General features: G+C 39.3%; 2 protein-coding genes across 2 annotated transcripts in view; both read right to left on the bottom strand.

The window, feature by feature from the left end:
• Window positions 1–5842, bottom strand: part of GPR63 (G protein-coupled receptor 63) — a 159160-nt gene extending 153318 nt beyond the window's left edge. Inside the window, exons 1-2 of the transcript XR_004321745.1 lie at window positions 5720–5842; window positions 2880–3064 (exon numbers count right to left, since the gene is read on the bottom strand). The gene's annotated coding sequence lies outside the window, so the exon portion shown is untranslated. The remainder of the gene's footprint in view (window positions 1–2879; window positions 3065–5719) is intronic.
• Window positions 5843–7072: 1230 nt separating this feature from the next.
• NDUFAF4 (NADH:ubiquinone oxidoreductase complex assembly factor 4) lies at window positions 7073–14047 on the bottom strand. The gene is made up of 3 exons (XM_006187239.3): window positions 13798–14047; window positions 13161–13264; window positions 7073–7992 (listed from the first exon to the last, which is right to left on the bottom strand). The coding sequence occupies exons 1-3, from the start codon at window positions 13931–13933 to the stop codon at window positions 7705–7707; spliced, it is 528 nt and encodes a 175-aa protein (XP_006187301.1). The 5' UTR covers window positions 13934–14047; the 3' UTR covers window positions 7073–7704.
• Between the last annotated feature and the right edge of the window lie 528 nt (window positions 14048–14575).

Here is a 14575-nt window from a genome sequence, read left to right as displayed (position 1 = left end):
AGATTTCTAGACTCCAGAACTGTGAGAAAATACATTTCTGCTGTTTAGGCCACCAGGCATGTGGTACTTTGTTATGGTGGCCTGAACAAATTAACACAGTTGGTTCTTCTATAGCTGCTCTGTAATCAAAGGATTCTAATGTATATAAATATAAATACTAGGTATAAAAGGAACATTAGGTATCTAATGAAGTAGGAAAATCTGCGAGGTCACGCCTTCTCCATAAACATTAAAGAGATCACTCTCATAATAGCACGCTCAGCACGAAAGCCCCACAGTGAGCATGGCAGTGAGACTCGGCCACAGCAGTGCTCTGCAAGCAGAAAATAAAAATGGAAACGGTGGCTACCAGCATAAGAAAATCAAAACCACACAAAAGGCAGATTCTTTCAGTAGCCTCTCAAGAAATGTTAAAGCGCGTTCACGGGGAATGGAAGACCTCTGGGTGCACACTCACCAAATACGCCACGCACGTGAAGGGACTAGGCTCTCTGGAACCTTAATTTTTTTTTGACTAATTACATTTATATGATTTTCCCCTTAAAGGGCAGCTTTATTCTCCTTGGGACAGTAGCATTAAGGCAAATAAACCCTGCTGAGCAGAGCTCTCACCTCTCCCTCCAGTGAATTCCCACTGCATTTTGTTTATACTTTTTAGGGCACTTACTAAATTTTGCCCTGGGGTAATCTGCACACTTCTCTGATCCCAACAGGAAGCAAGGACTATGTTAATTCTCATCACAACTCTTACCTCTGTACCTAGCTTAGAAATGTGCACTCAATTAATACTCAGTAACATCCATTAAACAGAATTGAATTAAATTACCATTCAATAAACCACTGAAGTGTTATTTTCCCTTTAAGATCATAGGTAAATACATACCTCCAAAAGGAAACTGAGTTAGGAAGGCTACGTTCACACTGAGAGTCACAAGAGATGAGTTTGGAGTGATAAATCAGGTGTGGAGCTCCTTATAATTTAAGGAACTTGGATTTTATCCTAGGGGTGATGAGATGAATTTAAAGCAGGAGAAAAACAGTTTCATATTTGCTTTTTTTTTAGAAAAATTAGTCTGGGTGCCAGTTGGAAAAGAAATTAGAGAGAGTCATAATGAAGGCTGGAAGCTGCAGGTGGCAGTAAGTTAGGGAACAGTCAAGAGGTGTCTGGGTTTTTTGGTCTTTGTAATTGGGAGACTGGAATCATTGTCAAGCCAACCAAAGGACAACCAAGCAAAGTATAAAGGTGAAGATGACAACTTTAATTTTTTTTAATTTCTTTTTCATTGGAGAATTAAGCATATTAAGGTATATAAAATGCTTTCTTTTGAAACACACAGTTTGGTGTATTTGTACACAAGTATATACTAATGCAATGGCCACCCAGATCAAAACGGTGAACACTTTCAGTACCTCTCATGCCGCAGCCTTATCAATAACTTGTTAATTATAAGGGAAACAGTAATTTTATAGAGGAAAATATGGCAGATACCACCTTAACCAAGCTGTCAAACTTAACATCATCCAAATGAGACCAACCGACATCATGCATTTCCTGATATGATGCCCTGCAAAGGGCAAAGATGACGACAAATTCTTTGACAGTTTCCCCATCAGGACATATGGCCCTTGAATCAAGGCAGGCTCTGTGACTACACTGCCAAATAGAATAAAGAAGTGATGCTCTGACAATTTCTGATAGTTCTACTTTCTTTGTCCTGCAACTTTTGCTTTTGGCACCCGGCCCGTCACTATGCTACAAGAAGTCCATGCCGCATGGAGACCTTGCCTATAGATGCTCTACCAACAACCAGCGTCAACTGCCTGCCTGCCATGGGAGTGGGCCACCTTGGACACCCAGCCCAGTTTAACCTTCAGATGACACCAGTCCCAGCCATAACTTCACGAGAGATGTCAAGGGAAAACTGCTCAGCTGAGCTCCAAATACCTGCAAAGCCCTGGGAGATAGTAAAGAATTGTTTTTTTGGCGGGGAGGAGGTGCCAAGATGGAGAAGTAGAGAGACTCACAGCTCGCCTCTCCCATAAATACACCAAGAATTACATCTACAAACTCACTGAATCGCACGGAACACATACTGAACTCTGGCAGAGTGTCTCCTGCTTTGAAACAGGAGGATTCTCACAAAATCCGATAAACAACAAGTTTATACTGCATGGCACAGCGAACTATATTCAGTATCTTGTAGTAACTTATGGTGAAAAAGAATATGAAAACAAATATATGTATGTTCATGTATGACTGAAGCATTATGCTGTACACCAGAAACCGACACAACATTGTGAACTGACTATCCTTCAATAAAAAATATATATATATATATACAAAAAATAAAAAGAATTTTCTTTTAAGCTGCCAGGTTTTGAAATGGTTTGTTATGGAGCAATGTTACGGTTTGTTATCTAACTAAAACAGCAGCTGATGTTGTAAAACCGTAAACTCCATGAGGCTTTATCTTCTTTGCTATGTCCCTAGCTTCCAGAACAGTACCTGGCACACAGTAAACAGAACAATAAATATTTGTGATGATGAATAAAGAAATGAATCATTAGCAACATTATCAATTTGAGGAAACGATTTGAAAAGCCACTTCTCTCTTAAACACTATTAAGCAAAGTTGAAATGTTTGTCTTCCTTTGGCTTAACAAATTACTTGAGCAAGCAGAGAAAGTTTAAAAAAAATCATGCTATTAATCTTATATCTACATTCTGAAGTGGGTGACACATTTGACCTACCTAAAAGTGGGTCTCTTAAAAAACAGAACGTGGCAACCTCAATATTTAATAAAGGCCTCACTAAGGATGTTGTTTTAAGGGCTTTGGAAGGTCTTAAATCTGATCCTTTTAAAATCTTTTATCTTACCTTTTGCTATTCCTCCTGAAGCACCGAGGTCAGCAACAAAAGGAAAAAGATGTAACAAAATAACCAAAGAGAAAAGGTGCTCATTTGCTTTGGTGGTACTGCAGTATTTTAAGTGGTTTTCCATTTCTAAGCTCCTTATATGAACCAACAGCACCAGCTGTGGACCAGAAAGAGGAGCAGGAAGGCTGAAAGAGAAACGATTGAACAATGAATAGATAATGGCCTACGGAGCTGTAAACAGTAAGAGCTGAATACTCTATGCAGGGGTTTCCCTACACTAATAAAAGCCTAAATAATAAACAGGAGCCCACGTGTATTGTTTCTTATTTGGGTAATTAAAAAGTAGCATTTGTTTAAATACTCACAAATTCATACAAAGTTACATGAAATCATGCTATATATGGAAAACAACTAAAAGAAAAATAAAATTTAAATTTTACACAAAAGCATACTGCTGTGTAACAGGCATCACTGAAAAATGAAAGAAAATTTTAGATAATTCCAAAACGAAGGTAATAATCTTCGTTATATAGTTCAGTTAAATTATTGGATTACTTTAACTGAACCATTATGCTTACCCTGGAATGCAAGAAGGCATTTAACGAAAAATCTGGCTATATTTCCCATATGTAAGTGTTACAAAGTCTACTAAAACAGCAAAATCGCTCACAATCATTATCTTCAAATGGAATTTTTACTACCAAACATGTATGTATTACATTTAATCATTACTTATCCCTCTGGAATAAGAAAGCCTGAGGCTTATTTTACATATAAATTAAATATTGCTTATTTTTCTCCTCACTGGCCCCCTCTGCTTTCAGATGTGAATGTCAGTAATCAATCCTACATATAAATTCTTCTATAGTTTATCTTCTTTGGAGCCATAGGCAGAGCTCATTGTTATTCAGGTGGCATTATCGTGGCTTTCCTCTTTCAAAATTAGATAACCTTTCCAAAGGTTATAATCTCTCATGCAACCAAGAAATCCTCCTGCTCATCAAGACTGCACACTGTTACCTATTTCCTCTCATCTCAGGGATTACTTCTCAACTTCCAAGTACTGGCTTATCTCATTTTGACTAAATTCTTGTCCCCAGATTACTCATTTGTGGTGACCAACCCGTTGCCTTTTTCCTCACAGGAAGCAAGGAAGACTCAATCTGGGTATTACCTGCTATGTACTTCACAACATTAACACATTAAAAAAATGCCAGCACTTCATCTCTGCTCGGGATCGTGCTCCGCTACCTGGTGAGTCCCTCTTCTACAGTTCTACCCGCGTGCTCCCAAGACACAGTTCTACTGTTGGAGCACTGACAATGGCAAAGAGAGGCCATGGAATTAGTGACCCAACTGCTCTGAATGTAAAGCTCTGGCTTTTATAGAGGGACTTGGATCTAACGAGTAACTCAGTCTGTTTATTCCTAAAGCAAAGGAAATGGAGTACCCTGATAAACAAACGGATAGACATTCCTTTTCTCCTAATGGATTGGTCTTTGTCAAGACATGTAAGCCAGAGTAGCTATAAAGCAATGAATGGTGGCTATTTAAGATGCATAAAACCATTTTAATCCTTTACATGTTCATTTCTTATACACATTTTCAGCTTGTACCCAACAAGCTGTCTTTAAGCACAGCTCCAATTCAGGGTGCTTGGAGCCACTTAGGTTCAGTTCCTGCAGGTACGAGGACAGACGTGTCCTCACCACACCGCCTCTAACTGTTCAGGGCCCCACCCTCCCTTTCTTGGGATTGTGGGTGTTTTAGAGCATGGAGAAGATACGGAGAAGGGAATATCCATGCACAGGCATTAGTCGGGGCCAAGCAATGGGCCACTCCTCTGGCCCAGGGGCCACTCCTGGGTGGTTAATGGTGAGGTGCTAAATGTTGACCAGGTGGAGCTAAGAGGGTCACATCCATCCCAGGTAGAGTTCAAGGCCTCCACTGGTGCCTTTTCAACATAACTCCTGGTTTGTCCAAGACATTCCAGTTTATGCCTATTATCCCTATTGTCCTAATGTCATCAGTGCCCTTTTCAGTCTCAAAAGTGTCCCAGCTGGGGCAATAAACTATATGGTGACCCTGTTTATGGTAGAACTTTGCCAAATCCACCCACTTGGGCAGCCTTCCTGCATCCACTTCCTGGATCCCACTTCCCCTGACCCTGCTAACCTCAAACCTTTTCACCTCCCAGAATTCTCTCTTTCTCCTTCTCCATGTCCTGGAAAGCTTCTCTTCTTCAAAGCCTGTCTATCTCCTGCTCCTTTTCTTCTTTCACAGGAAACTTTAGACCCAGACAATGCCTATATTCAAACTGCACAGATGGTCAGCACACACTGTTTGGACAGTCTGGTGCCACACTGGTCATTAAATACCTTTAAAACATTCCTGATCTAGAGCCCACCAAGAGAGGAGTCGCTCAGACTGTACTAAAGCAGTCTACTACAGCAAGGAAGGCCCAGACATCTATTTTTTCGAGAGGTCACCGGCTGATTCTCATACACAATGGGAACTGAGTGGTCCTGGCTGCACATGTCCCAGGCACCTTGCACGCCACTCACTTAATTCTTACAATCCCACAGAGAGGCAGCGTAGTGCAGCAGTTAGGAGCACAAGGTTTTGGAAATAACCTACTAGGGTTTAAAACCAGGTTCCAGTATTTGCTAGGTAACCTTTTAAAAGTTACTTTAGATCTCTGTGCTTCAATTTTCCCTGTAACATATGGTTCCAGGACTTATCCTCATACCTGTGGTAAATATGAAGCAAGTTAACACATGTAAAGCACCTAGATCATTGCCTAGTACAGTCATTACTTTTAAGATATTGGCAATTATTACCTGTTTCACAGTTGAGGATACTTCCAACATCATATGGCTAGTGGTATGCTGAGGTCTACATCCAGATTTTCTGAATCTACACTCCATGCCTTCTGTGACACCACTACTACCCAAGCACTCTCCTACCTATGATAAAAAGCAGTAACAGGCCAATCAATGATACAGGAAGTACTTTATTTATCAGGTGACACCATGTAACAGCTGTATTTACAGTTGCCTAACCACGGCCTAGATTTCAACAGGGAAGACAGCTCAGAACTAGCAGTGTTAGTGATTCCAGTACAGGTACTGACCTTTATTTGGTAAAGGAAAAGTTTTGGTGATTGAGTTACCAGAGTCTTAAAATATAATTTTATATTAAAAATTCTTGTTTTCCTAAAAGTACTGTTTTGAACCAAATATAAGCTAGGTATAGTTTATTCACATAATGAAACTGCATTTGAACACAGCTTAAAATTTTCCCCATCTCAGTCAATTTTTCTCTTCTCAGCATTACAAATGTCTCATTCCATTATCATGCCAAATTCCTCAGCATCTTCCATACCACTTCCAGAAGCATCCCCGGGAGGCAGGGAATGCCTGTCTTCCCTCAGAAAGATACTGATAACCTGGAATTTTTCTTACCACCTTCTCCAGATATTCCCACAACTTACACCTGCTCTCTTGAGATATGCTTTTCAGCACAGCAGAAAGAACACACCACTAAGACTCTTAAAACATAAATTCTGGGCCTCATTATGTCATAAACTACAGAACAATCTTAAATAGGTCATGAAACCTCCCCAGGCTTCTCAACTGCAAAAAAATAAGTCCAATTTGTTTAGTCCTTTATTATCTTATTTATCTTCACAGTAACCCTTCGATTTTATAAGACAGCACTATATTCATGTTATAAAGGTAATTAAATCTCAAAGAGGCTATACAATCTGCCCCAAATTCCACAGGTGGTAATAATGACTGAGCTAAACACACACATTCACAATTTCGCTCAGGACCCCAGGGCTGGTACACACTGAGCTCCTACGTTTGTTAAACGGATGAAGCAGCAAGCTCCCAGGTCTCGCCCAGTGATCACATTTCATGCTTCTACTTGCTATTTTTTTTAATCTCTTCTTCCAGCCAGCATTTAAATTAGAAAACACAGATATATTTGATCACCAAATTCAATTTACCATGGTTCTCTGATTTAACCACTCTTTAAAAGTTTCTTGTATTTCTACATTAAGTCCAGAGAAAAGTAATTTTTTTCAGATAGTTCCCACTATGGCTTCCCTCTTTGAAAGCTTTCAGACTTACCTGTTTGTTTGGCAAAGCAGAGATTGCTATAGTTTTATAAATACCAGTTCTTTTTTAATACTGCAAAGTTACTCCACATGTAAAACCCACTCAAAACAAAGTAAGTCCTCACTAATTCTTATTCCCTGGAGCAGTAATAAAAATATATTTTCTACTGATTTTGTATCCAGTCTCCTGCCTGCCTTTATTCAGGCAATACTGTTATTCGACCTCACTGTCAAGCCTCCCTTTCTCAAACAAAATTATGTCAGTCTTAAGAGCCAGAAAAACTCTCACTTTCACTATTCCATAGGAAGAATAAACTAACCACCTAAATTGGAAGGTAAAGCTATGAATGTTAAATGAGGGATTTGGGACATGTCCCAAGAGGCCATATGACTTAAAAGCTGATGATATGATACATGTAAAATGCTGTAACTTTTACTTATGCTAAATCTATACACGTGCTGATTAGTCATGCTGATATTACACATGAACATATGCCTAAACCAAATCAAAGTTTAAAAGAAAACAAAATTCATTCTACAAGCAATCCTGAAAATTCACCAGAATTCTATAAATAGCATGCTCTCACAAGGAGGGAGCTTTACACATTCAGTAATTTATATAATTTAATATGCTAAAATGAGAAAATAAACAGGGCGTGGGGATATGGGGTACAGATAGGAAAAGTAATGTCAAGATTTTCTTCATTTTGATCCTATTGCTTTCTTGCCTTCAGGAGGGAAGATTTTGACTTCAAAAGTAACAAAATATTTGAGAAGAGAATTTACATCTTGCTGTTCTAGATGGTATTCTTTGGCTATTTTCTCAGCAGTCCATGTGTCTGGATAAAGTTTATGATTATTGAGAAGTGTCAATGCCTCTACAACGGAAATTTTGCCTTTGGGAATGTTCTGAACATCCATCATGCCCGAGTGATGGTCTCTCGGCAACCTGAACTCCTTCGGCTCCTGATGTGTCCCGGCATCTCTGACCTACAATCAAAAAACGAAAAACCAAAACATAGGCTTTCAAGATGACAGCAAAGATCTGATACCTACTTTCATGCTTCTCGAAACTACACTATCCTTCAAATAAATACTACGTGTGTTTTTCAGACTATCTCTTCTCATTACAATGAGCCATAGTTAGATGGCACTTTTGCCACATTGCCATTTCATAACTACAGCTCAACTGTTAAGAAATTTAGGTAATTCTAGAAAACACTAATCAAATGGATACCATCTACTCACCACATTATTTCATATGTATTAAGAGAACAACAAAGAATTGATTTCTGTTTCCTAGTTTGGTATTTCTTATCAGTGCCTCCAAACACCTTGAATGAATTCAAATATTGCTAGAGATCTTACCTCTTCAGAGGAAATAAACTAATGCCTCCAAGACCCCAACAAATATAAATAAAACCACCTACGCACACCCATATTTCCAAATGTCTGTCCCAACCAAGATTAATTCTTGCATTTGTGCTCTGTATTCCCTTCTTTTATCAGCTACACTGACCATCCCCCTTTACTTTTCCTTTCAAATGCACCCTGCCTACTACTGCTGTTTGGTCAAAATATAAAAATGCTATAATCACCATCTTTTTAAACACCCTGCAAACCCAAAACTTCTTTTATGACCAGTTTCCTTCTTCTCAGTTCAACTTTAAAAGATAATGATACTTGTGATCTAAAATCCAGAGGATTAGATCTTAATCCAGAGGACACTTTTCAGACTTCATCCTGACTCACTACAGCACGTGACACTTCTGACCACTCCCACGTACCCACAACCATCTATCCCTTGGTTTCCACACCACCCCTCTCCTAGTCTTCCATCTGTCTCTGCAGTGGTTCCTTCTCTGGACTATGTCCCTTCAGCTGCCCCTTAAATGTTACTGTGCCCCAGAATCTGGCCCAGGTTCTCTTCTTACTCTACGCATTCTTCCCAAGCAATTCTATACACCCCTTCACTATTATTACCTACAGTTAATCTGACCTCAAACCTAGACTTTTCTCCTGACTTCCAGATCCAAATTCCCAAATGCCTAATGGCATCCTTACTTGGATAACCTACAAACACCTCAAAATCAGCATGTCTAAAACTGAACTTATCCCTTTACCCTGAAAATCCAGTTCTATCCCCAAACTCTCTAGCCTGGTGGCCAACATCACCCACCTCCCACATCCCACTCCAAAACTCAAAGCTTCTCTTATGTTAATACCTGACATTTCCCTCTCCCTCATTCATTACTGCCAAACAATGACCAAATTCTGTTGATACTCCCTCCTAAGTCCCTCTCAAACCTGATCATTTCTCTCCCAGTCACTAAGTCACCCTTGTCCAAGATAATGTCTCCTGCAGGAACTATTGCAAAAGACTCCTAACTGGTCTCCTCTAACTGGATAAAATGCATTTCAATCCTCCCAGCTTACTCTCAAAACTGCCCCAAGAATGAAGCAAATCTCACGTCACTTTTCGGCAGGAAACTCTTCAATGACATCTCATTGCCCTCATGTTAAAACCCCAATTCTTTAGTAAGACAAGTAAGGATCTTCATGATCTGGCCCCTATTACTTCCTGTCCCACCTCATTTCTCCCAAATTTATCCTTCACACATTCCCCTAACTGTGCTGAACTCTGTTCTCCAAAGGCATCACACACTCTCCTACATTTATATTGTAACTCTGGCATGAAACACTCCTGACAATCTCTCCACTTTCCAAAACTCAAAGCTTCTCTTATCTTCCTATTCCCAGGTAGATCTTCCTTCCACTCCATACAAACTTTTATTCAGATTCCGCTTCTGATTAATATTAAATACTAAAATTAATATTGACACTGAAAAAAAATCTGATAAAATTCAAAAGCCTCTTTTAATTAAAGAAAAAACCTCTTAGCAAGTTGAAAATAGAAGAAAATGTCCCAAATGTGATAAAAGTATTTTTAATCAGAAACCATATCATTTAGTCAAACCATATAATTCTGAAACATTAGAGGCAGACCATGTGAGGAAAAAACTGGATAGAATACTAACTTTCACTGCTATTTAACACTAAGACAATATGGTAAGAGCAGAATTAAGTATAAACAATAAAAGGGAAGAGACAATTGTAATTCTATGCCAATAATGCGAGAAAATCTTCAGAAAAATTAGAGAATCAACTGAAAAACTAACAGAAATGATAATCTAGCTAAGTGGGAATCTGCAATACAAAAATCACTCACTTTCTGACATATTAGCTAGTGATAAATATTTTAAAAACTCAGAGTGAAAAGAGATCCCATAGTAACAACCTTCCCTCTATCCCCCAAAGATTCAGTAATATAAAGATGTTAATTCTCCTCAATTAATCTATAAATTCCAATTCAATTACACTCAAAATCCAAATAGGACATATTAAAGAACCTCTTCAAGTTCACCTAGGAAAAAATGCATAGCGAGTGAGAGTCAAGAAACTTCTGAAAAGAAACAAAGAAGATCACAGCAAATATCAAGACATATCATAAACGTCTATTAATTGTAATAGTATGATTTTACTGTAGAATCAGAAAAATAAATAGAACTGAAGAATCCATAAGCAGACCAATCAGTGTATTTATTAGCACTGTAAATGAATGGTAAAATGACTGGGTTATTCAATAAATTATATTTAGACAACTGACTATCCAGTTGAAAGGACCTTCACACAGCAAACACTTTATTTAATGCAAAATACATATTTTAACATAAAAATAGTCATAAAAGTATTTAAAAAAAACACAGAAGACTGCTTTTAGGTATACCATAAAGGACAAAAAGGTTAATATATTTCACAGAATTTTGAACAGAAATAAAAGGTCAGAAAAAATAAATTATTTGAGTCCATCGACAGATGCCTGTATAAAGAGGTTGTGGTATATTTATACGATGGAATACTACTCAGTCATAAAAAAGAATAAAACAATGCCATTTGCAGCAACATGGATGAACCTGGAGAATGTCATTCTAAGTGAAGTAAGCCAGAAAGAGAAAGAAAAATATCATATAATATCACTTATATGTAGAATCTAAAAAAAAAAAAAAAAAAAAAAAAGACAAATGAACTTATTTATAAAACAGAAACAGACTCACAGACATAGAAAACAAACTTATGGTTACCAGCGGGGGAAAAGGGTGGGAAAGGATAAATTGGGAGTTCGAGATTCGCAGATACTAACTACTGTGTATAAAATAGATAAACAACAAGTTCATACTATATAGCACAGGGAACTACATTCAATATCTTGCAGAAACTTATAGTGAAAAAGAATATGAAAAGAAACAGATGCATGTTCATGTATGACTGATGCAATATGCTGTACACTGGAAATTGACACAGCATCGTAAACTGACTATACTTCAAATATATATATACATACACAAAAAATAATGACACATGATAGGCACAGTATCACATGTCTAGAGACATCACAGATTAAGAAAATTATGAACTGCCTAAAAGAAAAAAAAGGGACAAAGAACATAGTTACTTCAACCTTTTCTTCATTATCAGTCCCCCATGAGTCTTTTTAGATTTTTCCTAATACTCCCCATGAAACTGTAATACCACTGTAAATCCCTCTATGGATTACATCTACATTTCTGTGTTTTATATGTAAAAAATTGCTAAATGATTTTTGCTCCCCAAGAGCCAATTTCAGAATGAATGATTTAGTACAATGTGAGAGAAACAATACTTGGAAGTACCATCCAACACCTGTCTAAAAAATAGCATAAAGAACATGAACCCCTATATATATATTTTTTAATGTGAGCATTTAGTAATAACTAAAACCTGTAATTGCTGATTGTGTGCAACAATTTACAAACCTTATTTTACATGAATTTTATTTCTCTTCTCTAGTGAAAATTATACTAATAATATATTCATGCAAACAGTCTACTGCCTATCTAGAGAGACAGACAACCAGAGAATTTTAGAATGGAGAAAATCTGGGAATGGTCACTGGCACTTCCCTCTCCTTTAATCAAACCCTTTCCCCTACTTAGAACCTTCCTGCCCCGACGAACTCATCTGTTTAATTGCCACTCATCCTTCTGGCCTGAGTTTCAATGTCACTTCCTCAGAAATCATCACTGATGCTTCAAGCTCAAATAGGTCTCTCTGAATACAGACTTGTGGTTACCAGGGGAGTGGAGGGTGGGAAGGGATAGACTGGGATTTCAAAATTGTAGAATAGATAAACAAGATTACACTGTATAGCACAGGGAAATATACACAAAATGTTATGATAACTCACAGAGAAAAAAATGTGACAATGAGTGTGTATATGTCCATGAATGACTGAAAAATTGTGCTGAACACTGGAATTTGACACAACATTGTAAAATGATTATAAATCAATAAAAAATGTTTTAAAAATGTTTAATGTCACTAATCATCAGAGAAATGCAAATCAAAATCCCAATAACACCTCAAAAAAAAAAAAAAAAAAGTCTCTCTGATATACTCAGTGCCTATATCTCCTTCATAGACTATCAGTAACTATGTACCTATGGTTGCTCACCTGTTTAATACCTGTGTCCGTCACAGCACTATAAACACTGTGAGAGCAAGAGAGTTGTTTTGTTCATCTCTATACACAAAGGACTTGTGCCTGATATTTATAGGTTCCTATTCCCAATGTATTCTGTGATGTCCCATTTTTAACATATCCTATCTGAATATATTCTTAAAAAGCAAAATAAACAAACAAACAAACACCAAAAACACAACATTATAAGAATCTCTGGGATTAGAACATACCTCAATCCACTTAAAGATGAGAAAGTAGTATTAAAGCTCTTCTTGGGTCATTCAAATGACAACCACTAGAAACACCCTACCAAATCATACAAATTCTGAAATAATATCAAATAATTCACAGAGCTGCATTCAATCAATACTTTCACAAGTTTTTTAGAATTCTGGTAAATATCCAATGAATGGAGGCCTATGTGTCTTGCTTAGACCATTGTGCAACTTTGCCAATGCTCAGCACTCCGGTCACAAGCACATTGACATTTTACACTTGCAGAGCCCTCCCTTTCTTCTACTATTTGACGCACTTCTCTCGGTCATTTTTTTGGAACCCCAAAAGGTTAAACTATTTACTTACTTAAAACACACATTACCTGCACAGAAGACACGGGATCTTTGGAATCAACATACACATCTTTTAGTAAAGACAGCAGTTTGTCATCTTTTCTAGCAATTTCTCCCTGAATTTCTGGATGGCCTAAGGAAAGGAAAAGAATGTCACAATATTGAAGCCAAAGAAAATTTCCTCTAAGACCCTAAACACTTAACACAAGACAGTCACTTTTAATTTTTCACTTAATCAACAATCACTGGGACAGTACAGAGCAGGTTCTAAATGTAAACCAAAATGCTGGATCAAGCTCGGTGTCCACCGTTCTGTAAAGATATCTGGAGAAAAATTCCCTTGCACACGATCCCTTCTGATTCTGATTTCTTGTTATCAAGCCGCTAAGCATTAAAGACAAACGCCTGCGAGGACGGGGTTAGCGACGGCTCAGGCTCCCACCGCCCGGACTCTGGAGTAGGCGGAGCCGCCGCCTCCCTCGCGAGCGCAAGGGGACTGTCTCAATGTCACCGGCCTGGTGGCTCCACCTTCCGGCGCTCGGCTAGCCCGAGCGACTGCGGCCGAATCCGGTCACCCGGCCACTGGACCGAGGTCTGCCGGCGTGGAACAGCCCAGCCTGCCCAGGGGGCCGCGCGCTGAGGCCGACGCGCCCTTGCACCACTTACTGCTCATCTGCTCTCGCAGGAGGTTCTTGGTGGAGGGGTGCCTGGGAGCCGGGGAGGGCTTCATCTTGCTGAGTTCCCGTTCCGCCCGGCTCTCGAGATTGAAATTCCTGATTGCGCGAGCCACCGAGGCCCCCATCTCACATGATGCCCTTAGGTCCACGCCACACGTGGTTAAACACCGGCGCGGGCGACCTCCGGGACGCACCGAGCATGCGCACCTCGGGGGTCGTCCGGGCCGCGCGCCGGAAAACGGGCGCTAAATAAGCGCGGCTCGCCCCCTAGCGGTCGGGAGGGCACACACCGCCTCTCTGCCCAAAGTACACGAAAGGGAGCGCCTCCCTCGGGTCGGCAACGTGCGCCCACCTGCTGCAGCTTCCCGCGAGATGGGGCGGGACTTAAGGCTCGGACCCACCGTGCTTCTCACCCGTGGAGACTCGGGGAGTTGGGCGGGAAGTTTTGAAAGAGAGATGCTGGGTTTTCTGACTTAATTCCTCCCAAGTGAGGCCCCGCGTTGGTTCAAGCTTCCCACGTGATTCCAAAGTTGCAGGTCAAGAGTCAAAGTCGTAAGGAAGTTGACCTTGAAGTCCTTTCACAGGTCAGTGCAGCCGAAGAGGAAGCCAATAAAAATGGAACTAGTTGCAGCAGGGTAAAGGAATGGTCAAAGATTTCCCTTCCCTGCTTTTGTGAAAGGAAATAATGAAAGTTTATTCACTCTTGATGAATATTTGTTCTGTCGCTCTTAACATTTTCTGTCACACATTTGAATAAAAATGTCCCT

Source organism: Camelus ferus, chromosome 8 (genome assembly GCF_009834535.1).
Source record: "Camelus ferus isolate YT-003-E chromosome 8, BCGSAC_Cfer_1.0, whole genome shotgun sequence".
Lineage (NCBI taxonomy): Eukaryota > Metazoa > Chordata > Mammalia > Artiodactyla > Camelidae > Camelus > Camelus ferus.
The sequence above is the reverse complement of the archived record's forward strand: the minus strand, read 5'-3'. Positions and strand labels throughout refer to the sequence as shown.